Genomic DNA, 18,498 nt, shown 5'->3' with positions numbered 1-18,498 from the left:
GTTGAGAAGCTAAGCTTAGGGCTCGTCACTAATTATCCAGCAGAAAATGAGCTTCCCTGGCTGTAATATAAGCTGATGCTACAGGTTTGCTGATTATTAAATTCTGATGCTAATTGCACTGGTTTCTGTGCTGCCATGTAGTAATTATGTGTATTAATTACTAATCAGCCTTATATTGTGACATTTCTATTCTATGTGTACTGTATATTGTGAGTGGCTCCCTAAGCTCAGTAAGTGACAGCAGCACAGAGCATGTGCAGTGAATCAGCAGAAAAGAAGATGGGGAGCTACTGGGGCATCTTTGGAGACACAGATCTTTACTGCTAAAGGGCTGTGGTTGCCTTGGGCTGGTACAGAAGCACAAAACATCATGTACAACATTTCTACCTACTTCTTTAGTTAAGCTTTAGTTCTCCTTTAAAGGGGTTGTTCACCTTTGAGTTAACATTGGGAGGCACATTTATCAAAGGTCGAATTTCGAATTCATGTGAGCGAATTCATGAAAAACTCCCCTAAACTCCCTTAAATTCGAAATTCGACCAAATCGAAATTTGTTAAAAAAATAAAAAATTTTGAAATCTGAGTTTTAAAAACTGGATTAGAGTTTTTTCTCCATGAAAAAAACTTGAATGTTAGGAAGGTTGCAAACAACTCCAAATTGGTCCCTGGACCTCTCCCATTGACTTAAACAGCAATTCGGCAGCTTTTAGGTGGTGAATATTCTAATTCAAGTTCTTAAAGAGTATGATAAATCTGGAAAATCAAATTCAATTTTTTAAAAAAAAAAAAAAACTCGAATTGAATTTGAATAACTCCCTAGTCGAATTTGACAGTTTTGACCATGAAAAAAACTTAAAATTCAAATTTCGAATTTTCAATTCGACCCTTAATAAATCTGCCCCTTAGTATGATGTAGAGAGGGATATTCTGAGACCGTTAGCAATTGGTTTTCATTATTTGTGGTTTTTGAGTTAAGCTTTTAATTTAACGGCACTACAGATTTGCTATTTAAACAATCTAGTTGCTAGGGCCCAAATTTCCCTAGCCTAAATGTTACCCTAATGGTGAACTACATCTTTAACTTTAGTAAGTGGCAAGGGGGCAGCAGCCTGATATCTGACACACTTCAGCTTCACAGATAATTATTGTGACTCACAGTTGGTTCAGATTGGGGTGATGAATTTCAGTGCACTGCTCTCGGCCGGCACCTTCTGTATCCTTGTGTATGCCCACTGTATACAAGTATAGGTGCAAGGCACTCCGGCAAGCCACGTATAGATCTGACCAAAAGTTGATAGATAAAAATGTATAACATTTAGTTATCTCTCGCCTAACGCGTTTCATGTCAGTGGGACACATAGGCTTCCTTGTATGGAGTCTCCTTGTTCTACTGTCTGAAGCTGGCCATAGACGTGCAGATTATAGCCATATCCAAAGAACGATCGATGTTGCAATTTTCTGTCCTGCCAAAAACCAGGCTAAATCAAAATAGTAAAAGAACAAATCAGACAATGTTCTGGCCATGAAAACAATTGTAGGAAAGTTATGTCTGACAGATAGAAGTGACAGTCACCCATGATATAGTCAGATAGGGAATACATGCAGAGACATTATCTTTAGCCGACAAACCCCTTTTAACCTTAGTCTTATCGACTAAACGAGCGATTGTCGTGGTACAAAAAATGTCAGGACGATCCACAAACAGTCCAAAATTTGTAATAAAAACCGATTTGTACGACTGGCCAGCTTGACAGGTTTCAGATAATGTGCTTTTGGTGGGATTTGGTAACAAGATTTAAGCCAATAGGAGGTTTTTCATTGGTTATCGTTTGGCAACTCTCCTCATCATCGAGGGATCATAAAGGGAGAGTAGAATAATAATGCAAATTGTTAAGGAAAGGAATGTCTGGGTAGAGAACAGACCTTTGTGTGAATTCTCATGTTTTATAATCTGGAAGATACTGCTTGTCATATACTAGTACAACCCCCATCTTACGTTTTTCAGGGGACCAGGAAATTTAAAATCACAGAAATGTGCTAAAGGAGAAGGAAAGGCTAAAGCTAAGTAAACCTCCAGGGCTAGGGCTTGAGCATGCTCAGTCTGCTCCTCTCTCCCTCCCTCCTCCCCTCCCTGATGTAATCTGAGCTGAGAGCAGAGTGAGCAGGGAGAGACTCAGGCAGAGAGTGATGTCACACCAAGCTAATACTACAGCTGCTATCCTAAACAAACAGGGAGAGCTTCTAGAGCTGTTACTCAGGTATGGTAAAGCATTCTACAGAATAAATATAGTTTTATAGCTTGCAATACTATTGGGGCTAATCTATTGGCAATAAATTGCTTTGGTAGCTTTCCTTCTCCTTTAAAGTAACTTTTTCTTCAAGTACTGAAATAATATAAGCACAGGAGTCCGTTTTACTTTGAGATACAATATTTAGTGTGTTAATAACAAGGGTTAACATTGCAGAGTTAATGTTACACTATGGGGGGCATGTGCAAGACTGGCTGTCACATACACAGGCTAAAGCAATAAGTGATTGGTGCAGGACTGTATAAGAGGCAGACTCATTGCAATTGACAATTACAGGCAGAACCATGGCAAAATATACATCTGATTAGTATGTTAAACCTCTTTATTTCACAAATAATAACATTCATAGAGGGAAAAAAAACAGTTTTTGGGAACATCAGGACAAAATTTTGATGTAAAATCTGGGAAAACATTGGTGGGACTACAAATAAAAAATGTAAAATGCGGGAAAACTTAAAATCAGGGTACTTAAAATCGAGGTTTCGCTATATATATTATACATACTTTCAGGGAGTGCCTGACAGTGATTCCTGTCTGCTAAGGATTTCCCAGTTCTCCCACTGGGCTGTTCAACCATCATGACGTAGTGGCAGTTTCGGGTGGCAGTTGCGGTAAAGCCGCTCATTCAAGGCGGCAATTTGAACTGGAGTTACTGTAACAGTATATCTAATTGGCAAATAAATAATTTGCAGGGTGATTGTCTCAGACATAAAGGTGCAATTTTCCTTTGCAGATAATGCTTTTAGTTTTTGGCTCCAACATTACATTTCCTTTTGTGTATCTATTTTAAACAACCCCCTCAAAGGCAAATGACTTCAGAGAAAGCCCAGTGGTTCCCTATGTCTTAATCTCCTGCACCGTCAAACTTGTAAAGGTGACCATACACGGGCCGATGAAAGCTGCTGACAGACCGTGTCGGCAGCTTATTGGCCTGTGTATGGTGCCCTCCGATGGGCTTCCCCTTTAGCAGTAAAGATCTTTGTCTCCAAAGATGCCCCAGTAGCTCCCCATCTTCTTTTCTGCTGATTCACTGCACATGCTCTGTGCTGCTGTCACTTACTGAGCTTAGGGAGCCACTCACAATATACAGTACACATAGAATAGAAATGTCACAATATAAGGCTGATTAGTAATTAATACAGATAATTACTACATGGCAGCACAGAAACCAGTGCAATTAGCATCAGAATTTAATAATCAGCAAACCTGTAGCATCAGCTTATATTACAGGGAAGCTCATTTTCTGCTGGATAATTAGTGACGAGCCCTAAGCTTAGCTTCTCAACAGCCAATCAGAGCCCACTGAGCATGTGAGTGTCACAGACACTTTCCAAGATGGTGACCCCCTGTGACAAGTTTGAAGTCCTGGATCATTGCTGCTATTGACAAGCTCAAACTTTAGCCTCATGTAATAAGTTCACTATATAAAATATGCCATTTCTAGCCGTATTCAATTTTATGGTTTAGTTCTCCTTTAAGATCTAATACAGGCTTTTGTTTCAGTGTAAGGTCCCTGTATTCTCATTCTATTTCCAAAGGCCCTGGATTAATTGACAGTGTTTTTATCTCATGTTGTAACAAAGCCACACGACTGCTTAATAACAATACTCGGTGCCTATTTCTGAGGCTGGGGCTGTGGTTGGGAAGTGGTGAGTCTGACTTTACTTCTCCTGTCCACATAATGGCTTTCTCCAGCTCTTAATGGCAACTTGATGAGGCCTCGATAACTGGCCAAAACCTTATATGGACTAATTGCAAATAAAGAGATTGTTATTGCTATCTATTGAGTGGTAGCTTATGTTTGTATTTTTATTGGCATTTTATTAAAGTTATATTTTGTTAGAAAAAAAAAAAAAAGGGTGTTCTCTCAATGACCGTAGATATTTGGGATGATACCATGTCTGGAATTGTTTGAATCTGTTCCGGTTTTTCATTGTAAGATGTACTATCACAACTTATTTAAAGTTTCCTGCTGATACCTGTGGCATCCCAGTGACTGCCATTATCTGCTTGAATGGTAAGTTGCACCTTTTTCCCTCTCTAAGTAGAATTTATCGGGAATACAGGTAACATAGTAAGTTAGGTTGAAAAAAGACACACATCCATCAAGTTTAACCTTTCAAGTCTGTATATAACCTGCCTAACTGCCAGTTGATCCAGAGGAAGGTGAAAACCCCATTTGAAGCCTCTCCAATTTGCCTCAGAGGGGGAAAAAATTCCTTCCTGACTCAAATGGCAATGGGACCAGTCCCTGGATCAACTTGTACTATGAGCTATCTTCCATCACTTGCTAAAAAGCCATCCAACCCCTGTTATTCAGAAAGCTCTGGATCTGTTATTCAGGAAGCTCCGAATCATGTAAAGGCTGTCTCCCATAGACTCTATTTTATCCAAATAATCCAAATTTTTATGGGCAGATTTATCAAAGGTCAAATTTTATTCACAGCATTCTGGATAACAGGTTCCATAACAATACTGCTATTCATGCTCAGTGATTCAAGCACAGGATACACAGTAGATAACAGATAAGTACTACTATAGTTTATATAAACAAGCTGCTGTGTAGCCATGGGGGCAGCCATTCAAGCACAGGATACACAGTAGATAACAGATAAGTACTTCTATAGTTTATATAAACAAGCTGCTGTGTAGCCATGGGGGCAGCCATTCAAGCACAGGGTACACAGTAGATAACAGATAAGTACTACTGTAGTTTATATAAACAAGCTGCTGTGTAGCCATGGGGGCAGCCATTCAAGCACAGGATACACAGTAGATAACCGATAAGTATTACCATAGTTTATATCAACAGGCTGCTGTGTAGCCATGAGGGCAGCAATTCAGGCACATGATGTTACAGCAAGCTGCCATATTAGCTCGCAGTGACATCACTTCCTGCCCGAGTCTCTCCCTGCTAGCTCTGGGCTCAGATTACAGCAGGGAGGGGAGAGGAGCAATCTGAGCATGCTCAAGCCCAAGCCCTGGAGGTTTAAGCTGAAAACAGGAAGTCTGATACAGAAGCCCATGAGTACACAATAGAAGGAAAGAAATGTGCTGTTTCTTTTGACAGAGGACTCAGAGCAGCATTACTTTGAGAGTTTACTGGTATATTTATATAGACCTTTCTGATAAAGCTTACTTAATTTTAGCCTCTCCTTCTCCTTTAAAGGTGAACTACCCCTTTAACCTGATATATGTTAATGATGCTTTAGGGTATCGGCTGATATCCTTCAGAAAAGCCCCACTGGCACACTACAGTGCAGAAAGCACACTGTGCATGGAAAAACCTCAAATCAAACGTATATTTACATCTACAGTGAAAATAAAGCACTGACTTGCACAGCCCAGGGCTTCTTTATTTCAGGAATCATTATTACTTCTGTTTAGCTCAATCTCATTCCGTTGGCATCCTCATCTCTCTGCTCCAATCAGAGCAAAGAAACATTGCAATGAACTCCCTTCTCGTGCTCAGTCCTGTGTAGCTGCCAATGACTTCTCTTACTAATCACGTTACTGACAAATAATGGACTCCACTGTAGTGGATATGTGCTTTCAATTATTCATTCAATGTAATATATACCCTATCTCAATATATTGCTTGTGCAGCACACAGATCATTGTCTGTATATATTTGTCTTTAGATAGAAGCTTGGAGCCGAACTTGTTGCAGAAGGACAATATTAAAGGGATTTTGTCATGATTTTTATAGTGTAGTTTTTATTTCTAAATGACACTGTTTACACTGCAAATAATTCACTCTACAATATAAAATGTCATTCCTGAACCAGCAAGTGTACCGTATTTTTTTAGTTGTAATATTGGGGTGTAGGTGCATCTCAGGTCATTTTGCCTGGTCATGTGCTTTCAGAAAGAGCCAGCACTTTGGGATGGAACTGCTTTCTGGCAGGGTGTTGTTTCTCCTACTCAATGTAACTGAATGTGTTGCAGTGGGACCTGGATTTTACTATTGAGTGCTGTTCTTAGATCTACCAGGGAGCTGTTATCTTGTGCTAGGGAGCTGCTATCTGGTTACCTTCCCACTGTTCTGTTGTTAGGCTGCTGGGGGGAAAGGGAGGGGATGATATCACTCCAACTTGCAGTACAGCAGTAAAGAGTGACTGAGGTTTATAAGAGCACAAGTCACATGACTGGGGGCAGCTGAAGACAAATGTCAGCTGCACACTGTAGATTTGAAGAAGTGTGAAGTTTATTGTATCAAAAACATTCAAAACAGGGCAACGTTTCGGGTCACCTGGGCCCTTTATCAAGCCTAAGGTGGCCCGAAAAGTTGCCCTGTTTTGAATGTTTTTGATACAATAAACTTCACACTTCTTCAAATCTACTGTGTGCTGCTGACATTTGTCTTCATCGGATTGTCTGACCCTGGAAGCAGGCATGGGTCCTTCAGCATAGCACCTGATACCGCAAAAGGTATTTATTCAGGGGTTTAAGCTCTCTACCTTTGATATTGCATATGACTGGGGGCAGCTGGGAAATTGACAATATGTGTAGCCCCATTTCAGATTTCAAAATTAAATATATAAAAAAATCTCGTTGCTCTTTTGAAATAGGATTTCAATGCAGATGTATGTATTTTAGAAAAAAAAATTCCAATGACAGTTTCCCTTTAAAGTGGAAAATAGCCAATTGGATGATGTTTTGGCCATTAATTGACATAGAGCAACTGTATGAAAGTTCTATCCCAGAAATAGTAGTCATCCATGTATATTGTCAGGCTATACATACAAAGATATTATTAGGGATGCACGGAATCCAGAATTCGGTTCGGGATTCGGCCTTTTTCAGCAGGATTCGGTTTCGGCCTAAACCTTCTGCTGGGCCGAACCAAATCATAATCCTGAAATGCATATGCAAATTAGGGATGGGGAGGGAAATCATGTGACTTTTTGTCACAAATCAAGGAAGTAAAAAATGTTTTCCCCTTCATATGCAAATTAGGATTCGGTTCAGTATTCGGCCGAATCTATTGCAAAGTATTCGGGAGTTCGGCCGAATCCAAAATAGTGGAATCGTTGCAACCCTAGATATATAGCTAACCTGTCCAATCGTCACCATGGTACAAAACCGATAGTTCTGATCCGCCATGGTATGAACCAACTGATCGCCATGGTATGAAAATTGATGAGACGATTTGTTATTTTGAGTTCACAATGGCCCGAAAATCGTATGAATCTCTGTTTTGTGCAACTATATCTATGCCCAATTTTTGTCAAATTAGGGTCAGTTCAATGCCCGCTTTGTTTCTGAGAGCGGCCGTGTAAGTAGAAATGTTTTTTGACACCAAATTTTTTTCACTCTCTTTCTTTTTAGGAGATCAAAAAAGATCCAGAACCAAAAGAAGAGAACGTATCAAATAAAAAGGAGAAATCAGGAAATGTTGCCAGCCTGGTGCAGCGGATGAGCGTGTATGGAATCCCTGGCATGGGGCCTCCTCCACAGCCCAAATCCATCAAAAAAAGTAAGTCAGGTGCCCAATACTCTCTGTGGGTGTGAAGGGGCTTCAGCTGTCCTTATTAAAGGAGAAGGAAAGGTTAAAACTAAGTAAACTTTATCAGAAAGGTCCATATAAATACACCAGTAAACCCTTAAAGTAATGCTGCTCTGAGTCCTCTGTCAAAAGAAACACAGCATTTCTTTCCTTCTATTGTGTACTCATGGGCTTCTGTATCAGACTTCCTGTTTTCAGCTTAAACCTCCAGGGCTAGGGCTTGAGCATGCTCAGTTTGCTCCTCTCCCCCTCCCTCCTACCCTCCCTGCTGTAATCTGAGCCCAGAGCTATGAGTGAGCAGGGAGAGACTTAGGCAGGAAGTTATGTCACACCAAGCTAATATGACAGCTGCTTTCCTAAACAAACAGAGACGGTGTCTAGAGCTGTTTACTCAGGTATGAAAAAGCATTCTAATGAATAAACTGCCTTGGTAGCTTTTCCTTCTCCTTTAAGCCTCATAAGGATCCAGCTCATAGAGCTTATCAGAGCTAAAATCACTAATATCCAACTCTGTATTTGGGTACAAACTCACAGGCAGCTTTTCTGTGCTCTCTGTGCAGACAGGGAAAAGGATTCTTGTTTCTTGGATGTCCAAACTGCTGCAGGGAGGTCTGTTCTGAATCTGGGTCTCCACCTTGCTATATCATCCGGCCTGTCTCTTAACTGTCCCCCTGATTTGTTGAGTAGACCATCAGAATTATGCTTTTTCCTATACCCCAACTGCTTGTGTCACACACCCTGCTCACGTTGAAGGGGAGCTATTGCGAAAATGAAAATTTAATATAAGCTTCCTCATACTGAAATAAGAAACTTTTTAAATACAACCAATTAAAAATTCTGAAATTTTATCTTCATTAATCGACAGTTAGATCCAATATATCTTATAGAGGGGCTCCCCTTCCTAGCAGATGAATTAGAGCTCACTCAAATAACTGATTCCTGTACAAACAAAATCTTACAAAATAACTGCCTTTTGCACAAATCCTGCATGTAGAGAGACATGATGTCTGGTGAGTTTAATAGAGTGAGCTCTAATACATCTTCTAGGCAAAAGGAGCCCCCTATAAGATATATTGGATCTAACTGTCAATGAATATCTGACACCCAACTGCTGAATGAAGAGAGAATGAAGAGAAACAGATGCTGAGAGAGGAATAGTGAAGATGAAATTCATTATTTGAGAAGCGATGCAGAATATTTAATTGATTGTATTTAGAAAGTTTCTAATTTCAGTATGATGAAGCTTTTATTAAATTTTCATTTTCACTATAGTTCCCCTTTAAGGTTTGCAGTTGTCAACAACCGGTGACAATTCCTAATCACTATAAAGGCCTAATGAGGTAATTAGGATCAGGGAACTTGCAAAAACAGCATTTATAACTTTTGCACATGCCCCAATTACTCTTTCCTTTGTCCCTATGATATAAGGTTAGTGAAATAAAATGCAACGGTGCATTAACATTTGCAAAAATGTTTTTTAACCCCCTGGTTCCTGCAGTAATACTTTTCACTAAACTTCAGCATTTGGCTGTATGTCTGACAGCTCCCATATTGGCCTATTGTTAACTTACATATAATTGAAACGCCAGCGGAAAATGGTATATTTTTTTCTGGGTTTACTGTTTATAACAGCCATAGGGACCTTGATTAGTCCTAGATCTCCATCTGTTTTCCCTCTAATGTGACCCAAGTCTGGACTGAGAATCAAAATAGGCCCTGGCATTTCAGGTACACAGAGGCCCAAATAGCCCCACAAGCTCACTAAATACTGATTTTCTATGGCACCTTATAGCAGCCCCTCTGGCATTTCTTAGAACCCACAGACGGCAAGTCCAGGCATGATATGGCCAGTGTGCTTCATGGTATTGGCAGCTCATATACTGTTTGTTACAGAATCGCAGCCACATCCTCTTGCAGATTTTTTTTTAATTTTTTTAAAGGGGTTGTTCATCTTTAAATTTTTTAGTATGATGTAGAGAGGCATATTCTGAGACAATTTGCAATTGGTTTTAATTTTTTATTTGTGGTTTTTGAGTTATTTAGCTTTCCAGCAGCTCTCCAGTTTTGACTCTGGTTGCTAGTGTCCACATTCCCCTAGCAACTATGCATTGATTTAAATAAGAGAATGGGATATGAATAGTAGAGGCCTTAATAGAAAGGTGATTGATAAAATGAAGCAATAACAATACATTTGTAGCCCCCCCCCCCCACTTCAATTGAAAACTGGAAAGAGTCAGCTTTAGGGTCAGGGCACACAATCAGATTTCGGGAGATTAGTCGCCCGGCGACAAATCTCCTCTTCTTCTGGTCGACTAATCTCCCTAAACTGCCTCTCGTCTGCTAGAATGTAAATAGCCAGTGGGATGGCACTTGGAGCGATTCGTTTTTCAAAGTCGCCCGAAGATTCCTCGTGAGGCAACTTCAGAAAACGAATCGCTCCGAGTGCCATCCCGCAGGCTATTTACATTCTAGCCGACGGGAGGCAGTTCGGGGAGATTAGTCGCCCTGAAGAAGAGATTTATCGCCGGGCAACTAGTCTCCCCGAATCTGAGCATGTGTCCTGACCCTTATAATGAGGAGTTTAAAAATTGATTTTCAATTCACAATTGCAGATTGTCTCAGAATATCAGTCTCTACATCAGGGGTCCCCAACCACCGGGCCACGAGCCAGAACCGGGCCGCGGACACTCCTGCACTGGGCCGCTGAGCCCAGCCCACAAAAACGAGGCACGCCAAGCACGGCAGAGCGCCCAAATTGGACTGGCAACTTGCTGCCAATCCCTGACCCCGCCGACCCCTCCCCTGACCCCGTCGACCCCCCCTCGGTCCAGAAAAGGTTGGGGACCGCTGCTCTACATCATACTAAAAGTTATTTCATAGGTGAACAACCTGTTTTATAGATCCAACATATTTTGCAGGACATTACAAGATTATCAGTCCCTTCCCCAGTAGAGCTAACAATCTAATGTCATGTTCACACACATTCAGACTAATGGTATCAGGAACCAGTTTAACCTGCCTATATGTCGGTATGAGTGGGAGGAAACTCACACAAACACGGGTAGAACATACAGACTCTTTACAGATACAGTGTGTGATTGGGCGAGTTGTTTACAGAGAACGAATGTTTGCGTCACTGCAGTGTCGGTTCCTGCTTTGTTAGTGGGAATGCAGGTAAATCTGTGTACTCCCTGTATGGCCCCACTCCTGCTTCCACTAACTCTCCACTTCTGCAAAGGTTTCCTAATTCAGAGATTAGCCTTGTGGCAGCCGGTGCTGCTTCGAATTGCCCAGCGGGCCCCACACTAACACCTCCTGACAGCACTAGATCTGCCATTGGAATCTTGGATAGAATGAATACATACCTCCCAACTGTCCCTTTTTCGGAGGGACAGTCCCTCTTTTGACAGCTCAACCCACAGTCCCTCATTTGTACTGGAAAGTCCCTCTTTTCTCTGCAATGAACAACCAGAAAAAGAAACCAAGTTTCTCACTTAATTGGCTTTTGGCAGAGAGCCCAGTACAGCTAACAGGTGCAAATAAGATACTTTGTAACAATTTTGAGACACAAAAAACAGTTTAGAGAAGGAGAAATATTTTCAAACTTTCATAACCTGCCAAATTTTGTAAAACTTACATGGTAATTAGGGGGTTTGGCCACAAAAATGGGTGTGGTTAAATAAAATTTGCTGCGCTACATGCGGAAAAATTTTTTGTCCCTCTTTTTACTTCCAAAATGTTGGGAGGTATGTGAATATAAGGAAAGTGATTGAAGCACATATGTGCATTCATAGCAACATAATCTAGATCAAGGTGAAGTCACAACCACATCAATTCCTAGCTAGAGAATAATTAGTTCAATAAGAACTCAGGGGAACTAAAGTGAAAATAAATAGAGGTATGTGACCTCTTATCCGGAATGCTCTACTTAAAAAAATCATATAAACATTAAATAATTCCAATAAGGATTAATTATATCTTAGTTGGGTTCAAGTACAAGCTACTGTTTTATTATTACACAGAAAAAGGGAATCCGTTTTAAAAATGTGGATAAAATTTAGTGTATGGTAGAGTCCTGCGTGTAACCAATTTGTTAAACCCGACCCGCAACCCGCATTCTTACCCGCTTGGACCCGCAAGTACCTTATCCGAAACTCTGATCCGTCGACCATCAAGAAACAGGAAGTGCTGTCGTAAACCGGAAGTGGCATTATTAGAAGCAGGCGTGATCAGAAAAAAAGGTGTAAAACTCACTATTGAGAAGACCCGCAAACCCGGAGAACCGCGTCTATACCCGCTCCCAAAACTTGTGTCTGCAACCCACAGGGTTATTGCGGGGGAACCCGACCCGCTGCAGGACTCTAGTCTATAGGAGATGGCCTTTCCGTAATTCAGAGCTTTCTGGATAACGGATCCCATACCTGTATGTAAGTTTCATCTTATCAAAATAAAAAACTTTCTAAATAAAATTAAAGAGTTTATTATGCAAAAACAAGGTACTACCTAGTGATGTGCAGGTTGAGAGAAACTTGACCCGAGTCTGCCTGCTCCCTGCTTCTGCCCTTTATTTATAGACCCCCGACCTGAGGGTATCAGACTGGTACTAGTACTCCCACCCCCCCTTGGCAATCTCCTTTGTGTCAGTTATTTTGAAAGACAGTTACAATACACTGTGTAAAGTAGACAAAGGGACCACATCCCAGTGTATTTGACCTGTCAATCAAAATCAGATTCTGGCCCCATGCCCGATTGAGACAGATTGTTGGAAACGTAATTGTTTCAAATTTTTTTAGCTGAATAAAGTAGAAACCCATTATCCAGCAACCTTGAATTACAGAAAAGCAGTTTCCCATAGACTCCAAATAATCCAATGCACTGTGATGTTCTGTTCCTTATTAAAAATCACGTGTGCAGTAGTGATGTGTGTGCTGGCCCGAATCACACGCCGGTTTACCCATGGGTCAGTCGGGTTCGGGCCAACCTCGCACCTCCATGTGCAGGTGACAGACGGGTCCAGATTGAGCTCTTCCTCCTGCTCTCCCCCCCCCCCCCCCCCGCCACCTTCAACTGCCGACTTCCGCCCTTATAGGTGGCCCCCTGCTTTCCCTGCCCCTTTTTGTGACGTCAATCATGGGCGGTGCATGTCTTTAAAGGGAAGCCGGAAGTCAGGCTCGGGCAGGTTAGGGCCGGGTGTGTGTCGGGAAAAACCCAAACATCACTAGTTTGCAGGGAACTGTGGCCTTTGTAGGATGCAGGCTGAGGACAAATGGCTGTTCATACAAAGTAACTAGTCAGACAGCTCAGTAAAGTAGTCAGACAGATCAGCAGGAGAGCATTGGGCCTGGCTTAGGGAACTGTCAGAAACTATTAAAAATCATGAAAAGTCTGCATATTTTTTAATTGATGTATATTGCAAAGTTGCTTGAAATTATGGTTATTTTTCAAAAAGCTTAAATTATGTTTTTGTGGAGTTCCCCTTTAATGTAGGAACATCCACGTTAAGGAAAGATCCATTATCAGGAAAGCACCAGGTCCCGGGTCCTCAAGTACAGGTATGGGACCTGTTATCCGGAATGCTCAGAACCTGGGGTTTTCCGGATAATGGATCTTTCTGTAATTTGGATCTTTGTACTTTGTCTACTAGAAAATCATATAAAAATTAAATAAACCCAATAGGCTGGTTTTGTTTCCAATAAGGATTAATTATATCTTAGTTGGGATCAAGTACAAGCGACTGTTTTATTATAACAGAGAAAAAGAAATTTTTTTTAAAAAAAATTTGGATTATTTGGATAAAATGGAGTCTATGGGAGACGGCCTTTCTGGATAATGGATCCCATACATACATACATGCTGTATATACACACATGTATATAATATAAAGAAGAAGCGCCTGTTGTGCTTATATAGGAAAATGTCTGAATAAGAGAAAAAGGAAAAAGCTTTTAAACATTTGGATAAAATGGAGTCTATGGGAGATGGCCATTCCATAATTTGGAGCTTCTGGATAACGAGTTTCCGGATAGCGGATCCCATGCCTGTAGTAGTTAAGGTGGCCATACACACTACAATTACGATCTTTGCCACAACCATTGGTTTATACAAAAGATCTTTCGTACACTCTACTAATGTTAAGAGCTGAATCATCAGATATGCAGATAAAAACTAAAAGAATTATTTTGCTCTATCTGATGATTCAACATTAACTTTACAATATACGGGCACAAGCGGAATTTTTAGTTCTGCCCAATCAACTAGTCGGCCGATATCGGTTGCCTTGTCTCCCACCACATACACCGTTGATCGCACTAAAGAGCTTTCATGCGATAATATTGGGGCGGCTGTGGCCACTTTTAGGATGGGATTGTTTGTTTTGTAGAATGTTATGTAATAATCCCCTCTGTTTATTTCAGAATCCAAAAAGCGTCAGTGCAAAGTCCTGTTTGAGTACGTCCCACAGAACGAAGATGAACTGGAGCTGAAAGTGGGGGAAATTCTGGATATAATTGAGGAGGTATGTGGGATCGTTGCCAGTATATAACCTGCTAATTAGCACAAGTACAGACAAGAATTGGGGTTTTTTTTTGTTTTGTTAGTTTTTATGTTTAATCTGTTTCATTCATTTTGATGCTGACTTGGCTTCCTGTAAGGCAGGCACCTATATCACATGTCATGCACAGACACAGCCAGACCCCTAGTGCTGCCCCCATGTCTACACAGCAGCTTGTTTATATAAACTATAGTAGTACTTATCTGTTATCTACTGTGTATCCTGTGCTTGAATGGCTGCCCCCATGGCTACACAGCAGCTTGTTTATATAAACTATAGTAGTACTTATCTGTTATCTACTGTGTATCCTGTGCTTGAATGGCTGCCCCCATGGCTACACAGCAGCTTGTTTATATAAACTATAGTAGTATTTATCTGTTATCTACTGTGTATCCTGTGCTTGAATGGCTGCCCCCATGGCTACACAGCAGCTTGTTTATATAAACTATAGTAGTACTTATCTGTTATCTACTGTGTATCCTGTGCTTGAATGGCTGCCCCCATGGCTACACAGCAGCTTGTTTATATAAACTATAGTAGTACTTATCTGTTATCTACTGTGTATCCTGTGCTTGAATGGCTGCCCCCATGGCTACACAGCAGCTTGTTTATATAAACTATAGTAGTACTTATTTATTATCTACTGTGTATCCTGTGCTTGAATGGCTGCCCCCATGGCTACACAGCGGCTTTTTTATATAAACTATAGTAGTACTTATCTGTTATCTACTGTGTATGCTGTGCTTGAATGGCTGCCCCCATGGCTACACAGCAGCTTGTTTATATAAACTATAGTAGTACTTATCTGTTATCTACTGTGTATGCTGTGCTTGAATGGCTGCCCCCATGGCTACACAGCAGCTTGATTATATAAACTATAGTAGTACTTATCTGTTATCTACTTTGTATCCTGTTCTTGAATGGCTGCCCCCATGGCTACACAGCAGCTTGTTTATATAAACTATAGTAGTACTTATCTGTTATCTACTGTGTATCCTGTGCTTGAATGGCTGCCCCCATGGCTACACAGCAGCTTGTTTATATAAACTATAGTAGTTGTACTGAAGCAAACACCCCAGTTTTACTAGTGCAGGGCATCACTACATAATATTCTAATTACATTGATCCACTTTCAGCTTTTGGTGTTACTGTTCCTTTAACAGACCTAAAGGAGGCTGCACTTTTGCTACCTTTCAAGAGCAAAGAACAGAAATCAAAAAAAAAAACCCTTCTGTTTGCAATTGCATTTACACATTCGTTTTAATTTCATTTTTCTCCCCTTTTATTCTCTTTCTCGCTTATTTTTATCTTGCTCCTTTTTTCCCCCTCTTTTATTACACAGATGCTTTCATCTCTTATTCCGAGCCCTATTCCAGCAGAGCATTCCCATTTATCACTGTGCTTTCCTGGCACAGAATTTTGCTTTTGATAAATAAGTTCTGCTTGGAGCTCGTGTACCTTTGATAGCTCGCCAAGGCATCATTCCTCTCATTTGGCGCGCACATAGGGAAGGCTGCAAGTGCTCATTGGCTGAATATCAACACGGCATTTCCTTGTAGGTTCCTGTTACGCAACATCAGCTTCTAATAAACGTTATTAAGCGCACAACTTGGCAGCCACTGATCCTTACTCTGATAAAGTGAATGCTTAATCATTTAGTCATTGCTTTATGTTAATTACAATCTGTGACGGTAACAGACTCTTTTTTTCATCTTTAACAACTACAAAACTATGCCCGTCAAGTTTAAAGTAAACCGCCCCATCTCCAATTTGCCTCCGATGACTTCAGGGGCCATCAGACCACTCCCTGGATTAGCATCGCATTAGAGTATTACTATCATTAACATTCTAACTTGGTAAATAGGTGCCCAACCCTTTCTTGAAACTGCCTAATGTATGTACTAATCAAATGGCCCGAGGGAGGTCATTTCACAGTGTAAATGTTTGCCGCCAAGCTTGCAGACAGATAACACATATAGCGAGAAGTGACATTTTCATCATGTTTCGCTGCAAAAAAGACGCCGTTTACTCCAATGGGTGAAAAAATCTGGCCCATTGACTGAAATACAATTTCGTGATTTTGTTGCCATTTCGCGAAACAGCTCAGATTTGCCTATTGCTAAACATAAACTATTCCCATTAAAACCCATGGTTTAGGCAGGTTTGGTCTCTGTAGTATTGATTACAGTGGTGCTTAACCTGTGGCCACAGAATGTGGCTAAACCTCAATTCTTCCGATAACTTGTAACAAATGTGAACAGGTACTGTATATAAGGAAAACAGCCTAATTTGTTCTGCATTCAAGCAGGTTTGGGCCCACCAATTACTCACCCAGTGGGTTGTGGGTGAGTGTCGGGCTTAATTCTGCCCAAAACCTACCCCATTGGTGACTTCACTTCTGAGCCCAGCTAATTTTCACACTTATTGCTGCTTCATCTCGTACTGAACGTTTTCTGACATCAGCCATGGGCGGGTTGGGTGTGGGTTTATAAAGGATGGCGGTTTGGGTGTGGGTTTATAAAGGATGTTGGGTTGGGTTTATAAAGGATGGCGGGTTGGGTGTGGCTTTATAAAGGATGGCGGGTTGGGTGTGGGTTTATAAAGGATGGCGGGTTGGGAGTGGGTTTATAAAGGATGGTGGGTTGGGTGTGGGTTTATAAAGGATGGAGGGTTGGGTTTATAAAGGATGACCAGTTGAGCGTAGTTTTATTAAGGATGGCGAGTTGAGTGTGGGTTTATAAAGGATGGCGGGTTGGGTGTTATAAAGGATGGCGAGTTGAGTGTGGGTTTATAAAGGATGGCGGGTTGGGTGTTATAAAGGATGGTGAGTTGAGCGTGGGTTTATAAAAGATGGCGGGTTGGGTGTTATAAAGGATGGCGAGTTGAGTGTGGGTTTATAAAGGATGGCGGGTTGGGTGTTATAAAGGATGGGCAGTCGAGTGTTGTTTTATAAAGGATGGCGGGTTGGGTGTTATAAAGGATGGTGAGTTGAGCATGGGTTTATAAAAGATGGCGGGTTGGGTGTTATAAAGGATGGCGAGTTGAGCGTGGGTTTATAAAGGATGGCAGGTTGGGTGTTGTTTTATAAAGGATGGCGGGTTGGGTGTTATAAAGGATGGCGAGTTGAGCGTGGGTTTATAAAGGATAGCGGGTTGGGTGTTTTAAAGGATGGCCAGTCGAGTGTTGTTTTATAAAGGATGGCGGGTTGAGTGTGGTTTATAAAGGATGGCGAGTTGGGCGTGAGTATAAAAGATGGTGGGTTGGGAGTGGGTTTATAATGGATGGCGGGTTGGGAGTGGGTTTATAAATGATGGCGGGTTGAGTGTGGGTTTATAATGGATGGGTTGAGTGTGGGTTTATAATGGATGGCGGGTTGGGTGTTGACCTTCATCACTAATACCCAGTACAGGTTAAGCTTGACATATAATATAAGATCTGATCATTTGCGAGCAGATATTAACAGATGGCCTCAAAATTGTTGGATCAAATTGGGAAGATCCAATCATTCGATCCCCAGCCAATAATCAGACGAGGAATAATCAGACGAGGAGGCCTTCTGAGAGATGACCACATCAATGTGCCAGTGCAGCCCTTGTCAAGTGTGATTTATTTTTTTACTTGCCCAATAGATATCCCACCAGCTTTTGGACAGGTATCGGTTAAGTAGGACATTGGGAACATCCTATACAGGAACCAGTAAGGTGCTGAAGGAGGTTCTTATTGGCCTTTGTATGTAAAACTTTCGTTTTTTTTAAATTGCAGAGGGGGGTGCTATAAATCTTTGCTACTGCTGGAATTCACATGAGCGAATAATAATGATATTATGGTCAGAAAAGTAATCGGTGCTGTTTTTGTTTGTAAGGTAGAAGAAGGCTGGTGGAGTGGAAGCAACAGTGGAAAATCCGGCCTCTTTCCATCAAACTTCGTAAAAGAGCTGGAGCTGTCGGACGATGGAGAGAGTCAGGAGAGCACTGAGGATTCAGGTAAAATCCTTCTGTTATTTAACCTAAATTTACCCATAAGCCCTGGCAGCAAAGAAACTCTCTTCCCATGGGGCTCCAGAAAAACATCCATTAATGAAAGACGGTTCTGCAGACGTTTGTGTCCCAGTTCATGTTGTCGGAAATAAA

The 18,498-nt window shown here is 41.2% G+C and overlaps 1 protein-coding gene across 4 annotated transcripts in view; it reads left to right on the top strand.

The window, feature by feature from the left end:
- Positions 1 to 18,498, top strand: part of cd2ap.S (CD2-associated protein S homeolog) — a 76,138-nt gene that overhangs the window by 31,561 nt on the left and 26,079 nt on the right. For 2 of the 4 annotated variants that reach the window (XM_018265990.2, XM_018265991.2), the window contains 3 exons: positions 7,641 to 7,788; positions 14,232 to 14,332; positions 18,231 to 18,351. In XM_018265990.2, the coding sequence (XP_018121479.1) occupies positions 7,641 to 7,788; positions 14,232 to 14,332; positions 18,231 to 18,351 (370 nt within the window). Of the gene's footprint in view, positions 1 to 7,640; positions 7,793 to 14,231; positions 14,333 to 18,230; positions 18,352 to 18,498 lie in introns of all 4 variants that reach the window. The other 2 variants (XM_041565083.1, XM_041565084.1) reach the window with 1 other exon arrangement.

This window comes from Xenopus laevis, chromosome 5S, assembly GCF_017654675.1.
Source record: "Xenopus laevis strain J_2021 chromosome 5S, Xenopus_laevis_v10.1, whole genome shotgun sequence".
NCBI classification, from domain to species: Eukaryota; Metazoa; Chordata; class Amphibia; order Anura; family Pipidae; genus Xenopus; species Xenopus laevis.
The sequence above is the reverse complement of the archived record's forward strand: the minus strand, read 5'-3'. Positions and strand labels throughout refer to the sequence as shown.